General features: G+C 36.3%; 1 protein-coding gene across 5 annotated transcripts in view; it reads right to left on the bottom strand.

Annotated features, from left to right (window-relative positions):
• The window catches only part of OXCT1 (3-oxoacid CoA-transferase 1), a 143,761-nt gene that overhangs the window by 60,914 nt on the left and 62,994 nt on the right, over nt 1–19,853 (bottom strand). For all 5 annotated transcript variants that reach the window (XR_002522529.2, XR_001903341.3, XM_009208338.4 and 2 more), the window contains exons 9-13: nt 19,655–19,769; nt 17,245–17,339; nt 14,871–14,919; nt 7,514–7,586; nt 6,841–6,916 (exon numbers count right to left, since the gene is read on the bottom strand). Coding sequence is in view for 3 of the 5 variants with exons in the window: in XM_009208338.4 (XP_009206602.2) it covers nt 6,841–6,916; nt 7,514–7,586; nt 14,871–14,919; nt 17,245–17,339; nt 19,655–19,769 (408 nt within the window). In the remaining 2 variants the exon portion in view is untranslated. The remainder of the gene's footprint in view (nt 1–6,840; nt 6,917–7,513; nt 7,587–14,870; nt 14,920–17,244; nt 17,340–19,654; nt 19,770–19,853) is intronic.

Below are 19,853 nucleotides of genomic sequence, written 5' to 3' on the forward strand. Positions count from 1 at the left end.
ATTCATATACATGCTTGTTACAGTGGATCTCCTAAGATACATTCACTAGCACAGAATAGTCATTATCAATGTTGTTTTTTAATATAACTAAAGAGAGCAACACTGGAATTTGATGAGAGATAATTGCTAGAAGCCAAAAGGAAGGTCTCCAAAACAAGAAGAAAACAATTAAATGCCCTCCAGAAGAGTACGGTACGGCTGCCCTTTAAACAATCCCAGAGAGCAGCTTTTTAAAGAAATGCCAAATAACAGAAGAAAATACTAAAGCTTTTAAAAAGCTGATCTCAGTGTTGGTAATACAGTAAAAACAGTGTGAAAGTAAACGGGGATAATTTTTCTGGCCAGTAACTCAGTGATACATCAAAATCCCTAAAATACTGACAAAGATATTCTATTTCTAGGGATTTGTACTAAGAAAACCATCGTTAAATACACAATGACATAAATTCAAACATGTTATTAATGATATTAAACAGTTAGAAAAACCAAACTGACACGAAAAAGTAGCTCTCAGACATTAGACAACACACAGTATGGGACTACCATTTCTGAAAGAAGAGAAGCCAACAAGATAGGTCTACAATTTCCCCCAGCTGACTGCCTGGAGAGAATCTGCAAGCTGCAGTACAGGAAGTGAAACTCAGCAGTTTTGTTGGCTTCAGAGAGCCTGAGGCAACTACAATTTGAGATCTGAAAATACCAGAAAGGAGGTATTATAGAGAGTGAGAGCTCAGATTTGCAGAGGAAGAAGGTCTCAAGTCTTTGGCAGGGTACGGATATGTGCATACATAAGAAGAAATTAGTCAAAGCCTGAAAAAGAACCACTAAGCAAGCATTAGACAAAAAAAAAAAAAAAAAAAAAAAGGCTCAAAACAAACACAGATCTAGGCACAATTCACAATCCTACCAAACAGTGAGGAAAGATTTTGTAATATATGGAGCATCAGGCAGAGTCCTCTGAAGAAGACTGCCTCAGTAGTGGGGCTAAATTAGACTGCAACTAAAGGCTACTCTTAACTAATCTTAACACAGCTTAAAAGCAAATATTGAAAAAGATCAACCTCAGAGACATCCACAGATTTTATACCACAAGAGACATCCAAGGATGTCCTTCAAGCAGAAGGAAAACAACATCAAATGGCAATCTAGATCTGTGCATAGAAAAAGTGCAACAAACAGAAAATATGTTGGAAAAATACAAAAGATTTTTCCTCATTTTTAAAGATTACTTAAAAAGATAGTCGAGTGTTTAGAGCAAAAATAATAGCAAAGTATAAGGTTTGTGTCACATGCAGAATTAAATATCACTAAAGAACACACACAATAAGGGCAGAAAATAGAAGTTTACTATTGTATAATTCTTACATTATATATAAAGTGATATATTACTTGAAGTAGATTGTGATAAAATACATATATGGTAGACCCTAGAGAAGCCAGTAAAAAGTAATCCAACAGTAAAGATAAAATACTCAAAAAATACTTAACTGATCCCAAAGAAATCAAAGGGCAGAAAGGACAGATGAAGTAAACAGAAAAAAAAAAAAAATCCCGATAGATTTAAACACAACCATATTGATAACTACATTAAATGTAAATGGTCTAAACCTCCAATTTAGAGATTATAATTATATGATTTAGAGATTATAAGATAACAATCTAACGATATGATTACAAAAACTTACTTAAAAATAAAGGTGTTCACAGGTTATAGGCAGAAGAATGGAGAAACATACTTTGAGGAGTGACTATATCAGCATCAGATAGCAGACTTCAATATAAGGAATATTATTGAAGAGACAAAATGACAGATCAATTCATCAAGAGAATATAAGCTTAAATGTGTATGAATGCAAGCAGTAACAGCTCTAAAACAGATAAAGCAAAAAGTCATATAACTGAAAGAAAAACAGACAAATCCACAATTACAGCTGAAGATCTCAAGACTACTCTCTCAGTAATTGATAAGACACAGAACACTTGAACAATACTAACTGCCTATTTGAACCAATTGGCACTTACAGAACATTGTACCCAACAAGAGCAGAATATATATTCAAGTGCAAATGGAACAGTTACTAAAATAGACTACATTCTGGGCCATAAACAAGTCTCAAGTTTAAAAGTACTGAAATTATAAAGTATGTTCTCTCACCTCAAAATAATTAAACTGAAAATTTTTTTAAAGTTATGTGGAAAATCACCAAATATTTGGAAACTGACATACTTTTAAATAAACAATGGGCCATACAAAAAATAACAAGGAAGATTAGAAAGTATTTTGAAGAGACTGAAACACTATAAAAATCTGTAGGACATTACTTGCTTATATTAGAGAAAAAAAGTTTCAAATCAATGATCTAAGGCAGGAGTTGGCAAACTTTTTCTGTAAAGGGCCAAATGGTAAACATTTTACGCTTTGCAAGCCACACAGTTTCTAACCTAACTACTTAACTCTGCTGTGGCAGTACAAAAGCAGCCATAAACAATACGTAAATGAGTGGATATGGCTATGTTCCAAGAAAAATTTACAAAAATAGGCAGTAGGCCAGATTTGGTACAGGGAACACAGTTTGCTGACCCCTGTTAGAATATCAGCTCCATAAATGCAGAGAATTTTGTCTGTTTTGTTAACTATTGCATCCCCCAAAACATTGTCATTTATATTTAACAGTGCCTGACCCTTAATATATGCCAGATCAATACATGTTGAATGAATTAGTGAATTTCATCCTCAGAACAAGCATGAGTTAAAAATTGTCATTTTTACCAATGAATATAGTATAACAGTGATACACTACATGATCAATAAGTAAAGAACCAGTATTTAAGCTCAAGTATGTCTAATTCCAAAGTTTTATGAGCTTTCCACTGCATTACACTAATAAGACAAAGGCATTACTAATTGTAAAAGTTTCATATGACCTCATATGGATTTTCCACCTGTCTTTCTTTTCCTGAACCTCAGGACCAAATGAACAATACACTAAAGTTAAAACAATATCTAGAGATTTATGCTTATTTCTTCACCTATGTCATAATATATTTAAATATCTATATTTTGGATTAATATTTGGATTACAATTGATGCAACTAAACAGATTGAATCTTGAACACAAACTCCCTTGTAGTTTTATAACCAGGAATACTAGAGACTTAACTTATTTAAAACAGGTAGCATGTCTAGAGAACCCAATCAATTTTATGTGCTCAAATATGTAGCACATATGAGTATGACATTAATTAGTATTTATTCTTTTCAAATGCACAAAGATGCGAAAAATGTGAGGGAGTAAAGGGAAAAAAAAAGACACCAAAAGTGTCCCATTCTTTCTTGCCCTAAGAATGCCTCATTCAATCCTCTCCACATAGAGGAGGGCTCTCGGCTCTTGTGCCACTCACGTACTGCAGCCTTGTCCAGTGGGCTGCTATTTTGTGCTTTCATAACCAGCTCTCATTGCTGACCATACACATCTGCTTCCCTTCATAAGTCAATAATCAATGCCAGCTGTTCTCCAAAAATAGGCATTCAGAAGGCACTAGAGCAGCTCTGAATATAGATTCAGCGGACTGCACATCTTTCCATCATTTATTTGCTTGCCTGGGGTTTTACCATCATCACAATCAACAGGGAGCTTGAAGGAGCCAACTACTGTTTTGTCAAGTTTTCCTCCTTTGGATGCTAAGGGTAGAACTGTTAAAAATCTCTGTACATGAGACCAACACTGCATACTAAGAAGCTATTAAAGGGTAAGACAAATAGCACCCACACTGTTTGCTTGCCCTGAAGGCTTAATGTTTATTGTAATCTGATGCTGTAATGATTGATGATGATGTCATGATGCTGAGAACTCAGCCACTGAAAGATTATTAAACTCAGGAAAAAGATAAAAGTAAATGAAAAATGATATAGTAAAGTTGAATTTTTCAGCTTCTTGACTGCCAGATCTTGCAATAAAAACATATTTAAATTATATAAGTCAACAAATCTTTGGGACAAATAAAAATAGATAGCTTACTGAAATTACATAAGGAAGGTAAGCTCTATCTTTATCCATAACCAATAAATGAAAAAAATGTGCCCTCAAAGGGCTTAATTTTGGTGCTCGAATAGGGACTTAGGATAAGCAGGTTGTGCTGGCTCCTGTAAAATCACCTCGCTTATACCAGTGTATTTTAAGGTAAATATTTCCTGTTTAATTTTAAGTAATAGAGTATTACTTAATAGCTACTATTTAGAGAGTACTTGCAGTGTTCACTTCATTTTCTTCTCACTTAATCCTAGCCAAAACATGTGCTCCAGATCACATAATTTGTAAGGGGTAGGGCTGAAATTAAAACCAAACTAAACCTCATGGAGTTGATTCTGAAGCTGCCCTGAGTCTCAAACAATGAAAATACGCACGGTGCATCCCATACAAAGAAGTTAGGAAATGATTATCAGTTACAAAAGCAACAAAAAAATTGCTAATCAGAAGTAACACTACCAACTTCCACTACCAAAACAGTGGAACCAAACCCCAGAACACTTCTTATGCTTAATTTTTCTCAACTAGATTTCCATGATGTTCCTACAGAACTCCAGAGCTGTTCACCCCACTAGGTCCATTCCTTCAGGAACTCATGGGCTCCAAGTTATATTGAGAAAAGTATAAAGTAATAAACATTTGTATTTTAATCATTCACAGGAATCTTAACAGGATATGTAAAAATATGATACGCATCAGCAAAGCTTTCCTATAAATAACTACATAGTGTACACTGTCACTATGAGAACTTCCAGCCTTACTACGTGCTAAATCATAATATAAACAAATGTTATACTGATATAAAGATGCCCATGTTCCCCAAAGGGAAGAAGATATTTAACACATTTCTGCTTCATACCCAGGACCACTGTGCAAACTGATTTCAAAAATCATTAGTACAGAGAAATAGATGTATTTAAAACCCTATTGCATTTGTTCATAAGACCCAATGCTTTTCTCTTGCTTGCCAGGAATCTGCAACTTCTTATAAGAACAACAACCTATTTACCAGGTACTATGTGTCAAGCTCTGTGCTATGTACTTTGTATGCATTGTCACATGTATTCCTTCATATAGTCCTATAAAGTAGGTACTATAATATGATTCCCATTTTACAGATGAGGAAAAAATAGGAAATTAGCTCAAGTTGCACTGCCAGCAAGTGTCAGAAATAAGACTTTAATCCAGGACTATCTCACTACAGGGCCTTGCTCTTACCCACTAAGCTAAGAAAACCAAATGAGACTCCTAACGTTATCTGGTCTCAAACCCTCACTTTATAGATGAGGGCATTTTAAGCCAAAGAGCATAAGTGAAATGTTCAAGGTCACACCTTGATTACTGGTAGAGTCAGTGCTAAAATCCAGGGCTTGCTTTCCTATACTCACTCTACTACCCCATATGGCCCTTTTCTAAAATTTGAAAACAGAAATACATTATAATATCCTACGCAAGTATTTCCATAAACTTTCTATCTGATTCACTGTGTGATACTCAGGAGACCGTCCCTGGTTTTTTCAAAGCAATCAAAAGCTGCTAACCCTTGTAACTATGGCTGATTCTGAAAGATCAATATTTTTACAACTAAACTAACAATATAATCCACAATTTGCTAAGAGTTCTTACTATGATGGCTCAATGATGTTTTTCTCTTACATTTTAAAATGAGGTAAGTTGTAATCAATCTTTAATATGCTGGTTCTCAAACCTGGTCACATATTAGGACCATCTGAGTTGCTTTGAATGACCCGGTGTCCAGGCTACAACCCAGATTAATTAAATTAGAGACTACCTGGGCTGGAATCCATGCATTGAAATTTCTTAAAACTCTGAGATGATTCCAATACACCACCAAGTTTGGAAACTAGAGTTTGAATAATTATCAAAACTTAAACAACATTTCAGGTGACATTAGATCAAATGAGCTAGACTAACATGATCTCTAACACTGTTATCAACTGCATTAATCCAGCTTCCTCAAAAAATTACTAGAAAACAAATTTAAGAGATTTCAAGAAAACTGTCATATCATAGACCACCAGCCTCAGTTATTTGACAAGATTCTTCTTAGCTGGTTCTATAGAAAAACAGAAATCTTTGAATACACACACAAAGAGCAACTGAGCTACCAGCCAAAATGAGCTCATAATCATAAACATACCCAATGTTGTTTCCATGCATGTACTTGGGAAGCAACAACCTGGTCTACAATGAACTACACTCATGAATTAAGCAGTGATAACAGTCCTCTTTCCAAAGCTAATTCTAGGAGGTTTCTTCCTTGATTTACGTCATTGAATGACAACTGCGCATTTCACAATGATAGTAAACTCTCATGCTTTGAATTCCATAGGAGAGGACAATGATTATGGGATCACATAACCAATCAAGATGATTTCAATCACTGATTAATAGAATTAACAATTAACAACATTAATTAACAATTAACAATGCTAACAAACTTATTAATTGTTCTTCCTAGTTTAAAACTTTAGTTATGGTAAATATTTGTACTTCTTACTTTCAGAGTATAATTAGCCATTTTTCTGTTTTTTAAGTCTTCTCTAACTTGGTTTCTTCTAAGGAAGATGTTTTGGCTCTGATCTTGCCTAGTTTCAGTCCCAGCTGAAGAGTAAATTGGCAAAGCTGAATACTTCTCAGTGCTTACTTAATTAAAATTTGATTCTAGTAAGAAATATATATTAAAATATTTCATTTTCAAAGAATTGTGATCTCATGGCCCTTTTTCTTAGTATTTAAAAAGTAACTATTCTGATCGAAATGTAATTCAGAATAAAAAATGTCTACTTACAGGTATCATCCAGTTAGCCAGGTCACCATATTTGGAAACCTGCATCGCTCCTAGCATTGTCAGATCGACATGTCCCCTGAGAAAGAAGGAGGAAGAAGAAAGTGAACCTCACAATCTTTTGTCCCCTTTGCTTGAACTTGCTAGCAATCAGAATAACTTCATGCCACCAAAATATATTTGCTTCCCCCCACCACACAACTGATTTCCTAATAGAGCTCCACGCTGACAGAGAAATAATCATTAAGAATTCTTTTGTGAAAAAAATGTTATAGTATATATTGGCTCAATAACAAACTATGAACAGGTGTACACAGGAAGATTGTTTCCTTCAGTGAGGCAGAATGTGACTATCTGAACACAAACACTAGCTAGAAAGTGAACATAGTTTGAAGAAAATGATAGAATCCTCAGAAAGCACCTTATAAATGCTTATTTCAGTCTGGTTAGCACAAAGACATGGATTCCATTTTGGGGGTTCTTTTCCTAACAGTGGGCTGGATATTCAATGTCCAACATTCGATGTGAATAATTTCACATCATGCAGCCAAACAAACTCCTGATAGTTTTCTGGCTGGGAAATGTGACTGTGTTTCAGAGCCTTGCTAACACACTCAGAGGATGACTCAGCTCATTCCACACAGTGTGAAACATGAGGGGCTCTGTTATTACGTACCCTCTAATCATTGCAAATGATTCATCGCTGGAGAAAAAAGAGGCTCCTGGAAGAACAGTAACTGTTTCCTTGCCTAAACACACACACACACAAAAGAAAGAAAAGGCTATTAGATTTCTAAGAGTATCATGGTGAACAGAGGTCCGTATCTTCTCCATTCCCAAAAGAACTTAAACTCCCTTTACCAAAATGCAGTGACATAGCAGGTGGGGGGACATAATAGGAACCTTTTGTGGTGGAAAGTATTTTGTCACTGACATTGTTTTTGCCTTTGCATGATGATAATAAAAAGCAGATCACTTTTCGTTTTCTTATTGTTTGGAAATTCTCTACAGCAGCAGTCCCCTTTTTGGCACCTCAGCACGGTTTCGTGGAAGACGGTTTTTCCACGGACTGGGGGATGGGGATGGTTTCAGGATGAAACTGTTGTTCCACATCAGCTTATCAAGCATTAGGTTACCATAAGGAACGGGCAACCTAGATCCCTCATATGCACATTTTACAATGGGTTCGGTTGGGCTCCTACCAGAATCTAATATTGCTGCTGATTTGAGAGGAGGCCAAGTTTAGGTGGTAATGCTCATTGGCTTGACTGCCGCCCACCTCCTGCTGTGCAGCCTGGTTCCTAACAGTCCATGGACCTGTACTGGTCCACGGCCCAGGGGTTAGGGACCCCTGTTCTACAGGAAATGCACTCCTCTATTGTCTATACCTCTCCAGCCTCTCACCATCCCCATTCCCTTCACAATCCTCTGCTAAATACTACTTAGGAATGAGGAGGAAGGGAGTTCTGGGGTAACACCTGTCAGAATCCAATGCTACTGTAAGTCACTGGGACAGAGAGACTATGGAATCAGTATGAATATAAGAAGGAATGCAATTTTGAAGAGAATTACACAGGAGATGCACCGCAGTTTCTTTTTTAATCAACAAATAACTTTCAGTGATAAGAATAACTTCTGAGACTCTAATGTACAGCATATAGTATTAACTATAGTTAATACTATACTATATAATTGAAATTTGCTAGAAAAGTGGATCTTAAGAGTTCTCACTACAAAAAAAAGGTAACTATGTGAGACGATGGATGTGATAATTAACGATTGTGGTAATCATTTCACAATGTATATATATATCAAATCATCACGTTATACATCTTAAATATAAACAATTTTTATTTGTTAAGTATATTGCAATGAAGCTGGGGAGAAATAAAACTAAAATTAGAAAACACATATAGAAAAAAAGGAACCACCTAATTCCTTTATTTCATTTGGCCTGAACTCTCCACTATTCATCTCTCTCCACTTTTCTTTGTTTTTCTGACTCATCTGTACCCTCTTGCCCCATAAGCTTCTATTAAAACCACAGGATTCTCATAAAATCAGGGAATAACATGGTAATACTGGCCAATGTATTTAAGGTTAACTGCCAAGAGGTCTCCTTGGAAGGACATCTCCCAAGACTTACACCTCATAATGAAGTTCAGAGCTGGAAAAGATTTTCAAGGTCATCGACTCCCCATAGAACTAATAAAATCACCTGACTCATATCTAAGCCGCTCCCATCTTGTGATCTATTTCCTGTCTATTCAGGAGCTTCAGGGGCCTGGGAATAGCTTCTGGTCTCAACCAGGAAGGTGCTAACGTACCACTGTGCCAAAGATAAGTCACCTGTTTGAGAACACCCCATGCATGGCCCCAGTATAATAGGACAGACAAAAAGAAAGAGAAGCAAAACTGTTATTCCAAAATTGGAAAGGGAATAGCTCTCAGAAACAAAAGGACCACAAGCAGTCTGAATATCCCTAGCTGTGCAACACAGTTATATCCTCAAATTCTCAAGTCGTTCCCAACAGCTAACTTTTCCATCAATATCCCCCTCCATTCAAACTTGAGTATGGAGAAAGAGTAAGCTTATTTATAAATAAATAAATATTTCATCTTGATATAAATATATACCTCTTGAGGGAGTTTTATTCTAAATGATGGAAACATCTTTGTATCTTTTAAAGTACCGCAAAACTGAAAAGTTTTTAAAATACTTCCCGGTATGGTTAGCAGGGGCTTTTAAACAGCATGTAAGACATAGTGGATTAAATTAGATAATGCATGCAAAGTCCTTACTCTAACTTGCCTGGATCAGAGAAAGGGCTCTATAAACATCACCTTTAATTATCGCCATTTTTGTTATTCCTCTCTCCAAAGCTACTTATAAAAGAGACAATGCCATTGCCCCTCTAGGGATAAATGTCACAGGACCAAGCAATTGGCTTATATGGTGGGGTTGGACGGCCAGCCTGTGTGAGCTCTAGGTTTTAAGACAGGCATAACACAACTAAACCTTATTCTAGACACAACGTCTATAACCTGCAAATTCAGATCCTCATCAGTCCTATAAAGCAGCAAGTCGAAGAGGAGGAATTTGTAGGACAAAAAGGAAGAAAAACATTAAAAATCCCAGCTCTTTTTTTTTAGGAGCTAAATAACACTGACTTCCAAAAGATAATCTGTACTGGCTGATAATACATACAATGCGTATTTACCATGTTACAGAAAACTGAGATCAATGGGAAGAGCTTTGGATCTCCCTATATTATTTGTGAAGCATAGTTTTATTAAAGAGCCCAGAAAACAACTCTCTTGAAAAAACATTATCAAGTCCTCTGCTATTACATTACAGCATCTTAAAAATTACATTCTTTTGAAGCAAGGTTAATTTTCAGCATTTTTAAACATCTAATATCTAAACAAAAATAAGTATCCTAAAGTTGAATCCATGGTTTTCACATACAATGTCCAAGTTTGGTCAAGAAAAGTCATAACTAAAGACAAGCAACATAAAGAAGGCTTTCTTATTTGGCTATTCCTGATTGATTTCTGTCTCCTCCAATTTTTCTTTATGTATATCTGAATTTTTCATATTTGGGCAATAGAGTTATCAATTTCACGGTCACTGAGTCCTTTGGCTCATGATTTAAAAGTCATCCACACAATAGTAAATGCCTACTATATGCCTTAAACAGTGTTATACACCAAATTTGGGTGATCTAAACTAGTGGTTTGCAAACTTTAACATTCATCAGAATCACATGGAAGATTTCTGAAATGCAGAGTTTCTAATTCAGCAGGTGTGTGGTGAGGTCTGAGAATTTCATTTCTAAAACATTTCCAGTGATGCTGATGCTGTGGGTCTGGGGACCACACTTGGACCACACTGCCCTAAGCAAAAGGAACTTACTATACAGCAGGAAAGATAAACAAATAATTACAAGGCAAAATGTGATATGCTTCTCAGAGAGACACTAGATATGTTGTGGGTTTAGGGGAAGGGCATTTCTGAGCTACAGCAGGATTTGGAGAAGAAAAATGAGCTAGAACTTGAAGGGTAAGCATAATGAATGTTGATAGAAAGTTATCAGTAAGGAGATGGGGTAACAATGGAATGGAGCAGAACAAAATCTCATGAAAGACACACCAAGAGCAAAGACATGCAAAGATGAGCATGAGCCATAATCAGAAAACACCCAGCAGTCCAGAATGGGTACACAAAAATATTCTTGAAGGGTACAGCAAGACAAAAAGCCATAATGGTTGGTTGCAACCACTACAGAGACCTGGAATGCTGTGTTATCTGTACTTTAGACTGCAGGCCTGTGATTCTTCAGATGTGATACATATAACTCTAGAGCAGAGTTTCTCCTGCTTAGCACTATTGACAATTAGGCCTGGTGAACTCTGGGGGATGGGGAGACTGTTCTGGTTGCTGTAGGATGTTTATCAGCATCCCTGGCCTCTACCTACTAGATGTCACTCCCCCAGGTGTGACAATCGAAAATGTCCTCAGACATTGCCAAATGTCTCTGGGGGCAAAATCAGATCCCATCTCATTGAAAACCACTAGTGTAGAGGGACATGGCAGGGGGCCAGGGATATTAAACATGGTGATTCTTTCTAAAGCAACTTTAATTAAAAGTCAAGTCATTTAAAATACTGTATACTAAAGTAAGAAAATATTAAGAAATGAAGAACGCAAAACACACAATACAGAAGCAAAAATATGAGACTTAGAAATTTCACAACTGCATTGGGTTAATCTAGGTTAGAGCCCAGATCTTGATGGGACCTCTGGAATGTTCCAAGCACTGCTGTCTGCACCTCTGTGCAAGTGAGGTTATCAGCAGGTATAACTCAGTGTATACAGAAGAAGGCCAGGGTCACAAGCAGGAGACTGGGTATGAACTCAGTCCCTAGCAATGTTATCTTGAACCCGTCACTTCAATTTTTTCTGGACCTCAGTTTCCCAATTTGTATAACAAAGTTTCATCTGAGGTTCCAATGGTATAATACCTGTGAAAAAGTATGCTCTAAGCCATATAATACTATACAACTGGTAGTTCATTTTTACATAACCTTATAAGACTTTTTAAAAAGAGATCCTTGGAAATAGTTCTATTATAATTTTGAATTTTTAATATACCAATTATATCCAGAAACATAACTCTTTATTCAAAGAGATGTCCATAAAATGCGTTGAAACTAACACAAATAATGGGTTGGTCTTCCAGTTAATTTTGGGAATTGAGGAAACCACCAATTTATATTCTAGGTTCTCCAGCTTAAAGTATTTCCTCCCTAATTTAAAATCAAAAGTATCAAAGTATCGAAACTCCCAAAAAGGACTTTGAAAAAGTTATAATATTATTAAACTAACTTGCAGCTTGGCTTCCCATAAGCAATGAATTCTTGTTTTGTAAAGTAGTTTATAAATGTGGCACTTCATGTGTTGAAGTTGAAATGTAAGATTAGTGGAAATATAAAATTGGTGGCTTCATTTGGACTGAGTTACTTCTAAGCTCTATGGAATCGGAAAAACCTACTGTCAAACCACGTTGAAAAAGTTAACAACTTTTCCAAGGAAAGTGGGTTTTATAAACTGAAGCCTGAAATTTGGAACATGCAGTTATTCATTTTGCAAATAACTCACTAACATCATAAATTAATTAAACCAAGCAGCAAATATTTTCACAGATCAATGAGCTAATGCTAAAGGGTACAGTACAATTAAATTACAGCCTTGGTTAAATGTCATTGCTTTATCACAGTGGGCCTTTCAGAGTTGAGTCGTGTTAACTAATTCAACTATTCAACCAGAAGCTATTTCACTTCCAAAAATTCTAAGTATCAAACACCAATTTTACTTGGCAGCTGGCCTTTATGTTCAGCTCGTATTACTTGTCATCTGAAATTTACACATACTATTTTTGAATGCAAAGTAAGAATAACAGTTTTGCAGGGGCAGAATGAATAAAAGAAGGATACAGAAAATCATGCTAGAACCTAAAAATTAGCTTCTTATGGGCAGCTGCACTCCAGGGAAGATATACGGCTCCAAAGTGGTGGCAGTGTTGCCTCAAGCATAGGCAGTGAAGATGACCAAAAGACCTGACCTGTTCTTCCTCCTCTAGGCTGTTAATATATGAGGCTATGTCCCAGTCAAAGAAAAGGCTAGTAATAAAAGGCAAAGCATATGCCTGTAGGAACAAAAGGGAAGACAAGGCTCTAGTCTCCAGTTCAACAAAACTACATTTATTACATCACCAGATCGTACTTATCAGCAGAGAACCTCCTTAAGCTCCTCTCCTGCTCCAAGGAGAACTAGAAAATAGTAAGCAACACCACCAACGAAAACCCCGGTTTTTACCAGATCTTTTCTTTTTGCTGCTATGGATTCACTCCCACCTTTCTCTATCCTAAGAAGGCTGACCTACTTTGACTTGAGATTCACCAATGGAAGGCACAGGCAGGCAACCCAGCAGTGGAGACCCTCCACCCAACCAGGTTGCAGTGATTTGACTGAGTTATTCTACCAAAGGTCACAGTTCCTATTAAGAGGCCTTTGGTAGGAACTCAGTCAAATCACAGCAACCTGCCCATAAAGCCCAGAGGTGATAACTCCTGTAGAATTTTACCATCCTTTCGTGGTCTCTTTTAATCCTATCCATGCCTTTGTAAATTGTCCCTTCCTCTAACTCTCAATTACCCTATGTAAGAGTGGGATCTCATTAAACTAAAGAGCTTCTGCACAGCAAAAGAAACTACCATCAGAGTGAACAGGCAACCTACAGAATGGGAGAACATTTTTGCAATCTACTCATCTGACAAAGGGCTAATATCCCAGAACCTACAAAGAACTCAAACAAATTTACAAGAAAAAAACAACCCCATCAAAAGTGGGCAAGGATATGAACAGACATTTCTCAAAAGAAGACATTCATACAGCCAACAGACACATGAAAAATGCTCATCATCACTGGCCATCAGAGAAATGCAAATCAAAACCACAATGAGATACCATCTCACACCGGATTAGAATGGCAATCATTAAAGAGATCGGGAAGCAGCGGGTGCTGGAGAGGATGTACGGAGAAATAGGAACACTTTTACTGTTGGTGGAATTGTAAACTAGTTCAACCATTATGGGGAAAACAGTATGGCGATTCCTCAAGGATCTAGAACTATGTACCATATGACCAACCATCCCATTACTGGGTATATACCCAAGGATTATAAATCATGCTGCTATAAAGACACATGCACCGCATTATGTTAATTCGCGACACTATTCACAATAGCAAAGACTTGGAATCAACCCAAATGTCCAGCAGTGACAGACTGGATTAAGAAAATGTGGCGCACATATACACCATGGAATACTATGCAGTCATAAAAAGGATGAGTTTGTGTCTTTGTAGGGACATGGATGCAGCTGGAAACCATCATTCTTAGCAAACTATCACAAGAACAGAAAACCAAACACGCATGTTCTCACTCATAGGTGGGAACTGAACAATAATCACTTGGACTCGGGAAGGGAGACATCACACACCCGGGGGGCCTATCGTAGGGAGGGAGGGATTGCGTGGGAGTTATATACCTGATGTAAATAGCCAGTTGATGGGTGCTGGCAGTTAATGGGTGCAACACAACAACATGGCACAAAAGAATATACATATGTTACAAACCTGCGTTATGCACATGTTACCCTAGAACTTAAAGTATAATAATAATAAAAAATAAATTTAAAAAAAAAAAAAAAAGAGTGTTCTCTATTCACAGGCAGGACCCTGATTGATTGACCCATCAAAGCTCTTCCACTAAATGTGCCGTCATCTGCATTTCCTCCTTTATCTTGTTCATTCCTGAACGAGGGAAGACCTAAAAAAATCTTGTCTCCCCTCCTCAACAATGAATACTATGGAGTGTTCTCCAGGAAAAGACAAAGAATTGAGTCCAAACTCTTATTATTTAGCACAATATTAACAGCAAAGGGAAGGGCCAGAAATAAGTGAGCTTACCTGCATTGATGAGATCTGCATCAGCTTCATGTTGTCGTGGATATGGACCCTTTCAAATACAGCATACATCCAATCAGTAAATGAAGATTCTCACTGAATCACATATTAAAACTGTAATATAAGTAACTTCCCTAAAAACCCTAGAAATTTATCATCCGAAGACTAGAGGTAAACTTTTGAAAAATAATTCTGTTGTGTCCATGGCTCTGTTTCTTATGTTAGTCTTTTCTATACTAAAGTTGTGATTGGGCAAATGAAAAATATTTTCTAAAAATTACCAATTTAAAAGAAATGCTATACTATTAGAAATACAAGTCCATAAAACAAAAAGTAATTATTTAGTCCCTACTATGAAAATGTATTAGAAATGTAGGTCAACAAAACTAATGGCAAAACTAATGTAGGCCAGGGCAGTGGCTCATGCCTGTAATCTCAGCACTTTGGGAGGCTGAGGCAGGATGATCACTTGAGGTCAGTTCAAACCCAGGCTGGCCAACATAGTGACACCCCATTCTCTTAAAAATATAAAAATCAAAGAAAAAAGATTTAGTACCTACTATGCAACCAATGTTATTCAAAAACTTTTCCATGAGGATTAATGAATACGAACTACATCACATTATTTGGCTAGAAGGACCTGGAGAGACAAACTTTTAGCTTTCTGATTTGTAAACTGTAGGCCTGAATTTGGGTTTCTAATCTTACTCCTCACTACATCTAAGTTTTGATATACTTATGTCCTTATGTTCCTTTTGCACAGCTACTCTCAGTAAAGTTTTTTAAATTTTCCATATGTTTTTATAACATAACTCTATTTAAATAGGGCAAGTAGTTAAAGAATATCACATCTATTCGATGAAAAGGGAGGAAACTATAAAAAAATAAAAAGGCATAAGATACAAGATGGAGCCAAAAATGAAGAAATATTATTGGCTGTGAAATTTTTACATACTTTCTAGAGAGAGACCACAAATTTATCCTGTAAACTGAGGTGGCAACTAATGTTCAGAACTATGTAAATTTTCCTTTAAACACCGGCCACGGATAATCCACAAATTTATTTCCCTTTTCTTCAAAACTAGGAATTTGATCACTCTATAATCTCTAAGGCACCTTAAAAACGCAAATCTTTGGCCAGGCACAGTGGCTCACGCCTGTAATCCCAGAACTTTGGGAGGCCAAGGTGGGTGGATCACAAGGTCAGAAGATCGAGACCATCCTGGCTAACGTGGTGAAACTCCGTCTCTATTAAAAATACAAAAAATTAGCCAGGCATGGTGGCGGGCACCTGTAGTCCCAGCTACTTGGGAGGCTGAGGCAGGAGAATGGCCTGAACCCAGGAGGTGGAGGTTGCAGTGAGCCAAGATTGCACCACTGCACTACAGCCTGGGCGACAGAGAGAGGTTAGGCCTCAAAAAACAAACAAACAAACAAAAGTAAGTCTTTGACTTCCACATGAATCTGCTTTTATCCAAACATATATCATTTTTGTGTCTGAAAATGTCACGATTATTGCCTCAATGAGTATCAACTATATGCCCATGATCATTATTTATATTTTGAATTATGAATATGTTTCCATATGCATAATTTCTATTGCATTAACAGTTATGATCTACTGAGAAATAAAAGATTATGAATAGACAAATCAAATCCCTGCCATTGTTAATTAAATTAAAATGTCATACAGGAAGTAAAAAATATATGATTTTATTATAATAATGAAAAAATATGGCCTAACTAAGAAAACTGAGCTCATTTGGATGCTTAATCTTAAGGAAGAAAAAAATTTAACCTTTTGGACAATAGGGCCTCGAAAGGAGAATGAGATGAGAACTTCTACAGTTTTTTGAGGCAATCAACTCAAACAATGTCCCTGTCCTAAAGTGGAAACCTTCCTCTTCAGTTTCTCACTCTGAGGTTTAATTTTATTTAACATAGAACTATTGGGAACCTTCATTATCTTGTCCAACAACAGAAGGATGAGAAAGAGTTTACACAGGAAATCATGAGGTCTCTCTGAATCAGGTTCCACATGGGAGATGCAGTCAGAAAGCCCAGAGTCAGGAACGCACCATCTACTACATAAAATACAATACTATCTTGCTCACGTTTTAAGGGAAAAATTCAATATTTTATTATGATAAAAAGAAAAATAAGGTTGGGCACTTTAAGCAACAACTCAGATTTCACTGTGTGTGATGGATGCACTAAAATCTCCAGTTTCAGCATCATACAATTTATCCATGTAACCAATAGTCACTTGTACCCCAAAAGCTATTGAAATAAAAAAAAAATTAATAAAAAATTTCACAACATGAAATATCTCATTCTTCATTAAGATTGGATTTTAAAAAACAAATTTTCATCTTACCAAACCCAGGACTCCATTTTCACTTTGAAGATGAACAGTCATATTTGGGCTGATAAAGTTGCTAGCCAGGAGAGGGATTCCTATGCCCAAATTAGCTAGAAAAAAAAGATGTTAAGGTCCAGCATATAAAAGGTAGAGAAGTTATACCATAAATCTTCTACATATATAGACTCCAATCACCCTCTGGGCATTATTTTGTAATTTTTCAAAAAAAGTCTCTAATTAGTCATATCTTTTTCAATAACATTAATATGCTTTCCCACCAATATCAAAGTAGTGGCCTCAGAAGCTAGCCATTTGTTACATTTTAACAAAAATATAAGCACATTTTCATTAATGTGCTCTACAAATTTGGGTTGATGTGTTATGACTGATTATTAAACACGGCTTGACTTTTAAAGAATTATTTTCACTATTCAAAACTCCTGCCAAAAGATCATTTTTTATCATCTTTATTGATAAATGGAGTTACTATTTTTAAATTTTAAAAAAGTTCTCTGACAATACCAAAATTTCTGCCTAAAAGTATATCAGATCCTTTGGGTCTCTATGGTAACATTCATTGGTAACTGAATGTTCTGTGACATAAAAAGAAAAGTGGGGAAGAAACTACATTTCAGCAAATACAATTGAGCTCATATATAAAGTAGCTGTTGTTAAGGCATCAAAGAGTTAACTGAGGTTGTTGCATCATCTTCCTTAAATGATCAAAACAGGAGTGATGATGGTTACTACTCAATGATGTAGGTTCAATCCTGCCTATCAACACAGGCAGGCTGATCAGATCAAAGACACACTGCCCGGAACTACTGCCCACTACTGTTCACTACCACTGCACACCAAATACCTCACCAGAACTAGTACAAAAAATGATGGCACTCTGATGAGATTCTAACAGTGAAATCTTCATGAATCAAGGCCAGAGGAGGTTTATATATGGTGCCATATTATAAACTACAAAGGCCAGCAGTACAACTGAAATATGCAAATATTTTTCATAGGCAATACAATAACTGAATAAAGAACACCTAAAATCAGTATTATAGTCAGTGTTTAAATATCAATGGTAAGTCAGGGTAAGACGGGTTGAGAAGAAAGTCCAGTGACCATATTTCACCTACTAATTCAACTTGGTTGACTCCGCACCTTGCTGATACAAGAGCTGGAAGAGCAGCAACATGCTATTCTTTTCCCTCATGTGGGTTTGCACCATAACACAAGGTGTAAACTGAAAAATGAACAAAAATGAGGTAGAGGTAAAAAGAAAGGAGAAAAAGAAAAGTTCTCCCAATCAAGATCACAGTCTGGAAGACTGACATTCATGGACTAGGGAAGCTCAGAGAATGGAGACATTTGTCATGTCTCTCATTCTTTTGGTCCTAGGTCTCTAAGTATGGCTTTACTGTATCCACCATTCAACAAAAATTCATTTTATCATATGCTATGTGTATTTATATGTGTTATTTGTATTATATAATTCAATGTCTGCTGTAGTGAAAACTAGCAAAATGGTGAACAGACTTGTTAAATGCATTCAAAATCCAAATATTAATTATGTCTACCTCCTTTTCTTGACAAAGTATCTAAAGCAGAATTTGAATCATTTGTTGAATACCCTTACAAAATATCAGATATAAAAGGGTACTCACAGGATCTTTTTCAAGAGAATAAGAGGGCTGTTAAGAAGTTGGATCTTTCTTTGTAGGTTCTGGATATTAGCCCTTTGTCAGATGAGTAGATTGCAAAAATTTTCTCCCATTCTCGGGGCCTATCATGGGGAGGGGGTAGAGGGGAGGGATTGCATTGGGAGTTATACCTGATGTCAATGACAAGTTGATGGGTGCTGACGAGTTGATGGGTGCAGCACGCCAACATGGCACAAGTATACATATGTAACAAACCTGCACGTTATGCACATGTACCCTAGAACTTAAAGTATAATAAATAAATAAATAAATAAATAAATAAATAAAATAAAAAAAGAAGTTGGATCTTTCAATGAGTATGCAAATGTCAGGATACAGAGCAAGTAAATAGCACTGGTTATTACTAAGAATTCTGAGATTTGAAAACACTCATCTTGGGTAATCTCTTTTCCCAATAATCTCCCATTAAATGCAAGTTGTACTGAAATCTATTGTGTATTATAAAATAGCTAAGCAAATTATTGATTGCTATTTTGTTTCAAGATGGCAAAGAGATATCTGTTATATATCTTGACATCTTTGGGTTATATGCCACATTTTGTAAAAAAAAAAAAAAAACAACACCACAAAAAAAACATTGATTAATTACCTTAAAAGTTACCGTAGACTAGAGATGACTCACTATGCAAGAGGTCTAATAGCCTGATAAATATGGGAAAAGCAAAGGCTACGTCTTTGCCCAGGCTCAGAAGGATAAAGGATACCATACATGCCATCCTCAAACTCAAGAGCGGCCCTTTTGATGATTCGTTCCCTTACGTCATCTCCAGGTTTAGCAGATTTGGCTTCCTCATCTCCCTCTTTCCGGATTGATAAACGCTTTAAATTAAACAGAAATAAATTATTCGTGGTTGAAGGTATGTTTTGTATTTTATCACTGCTGAAATAAATTTTACTGGAAAA

Source organism: Papio anubis, chromosome 5 (assembly GCF_008728515.1).
Source record: "Papio anubis isolate 15944 chromosome 5, Panubis1.0, whole genome shotgun sequence".
NCBI lineage: Eukaryota > Metazoa > Chordata > Mammalia > Primates > Cercopithecidae > Papio > Papio anubis.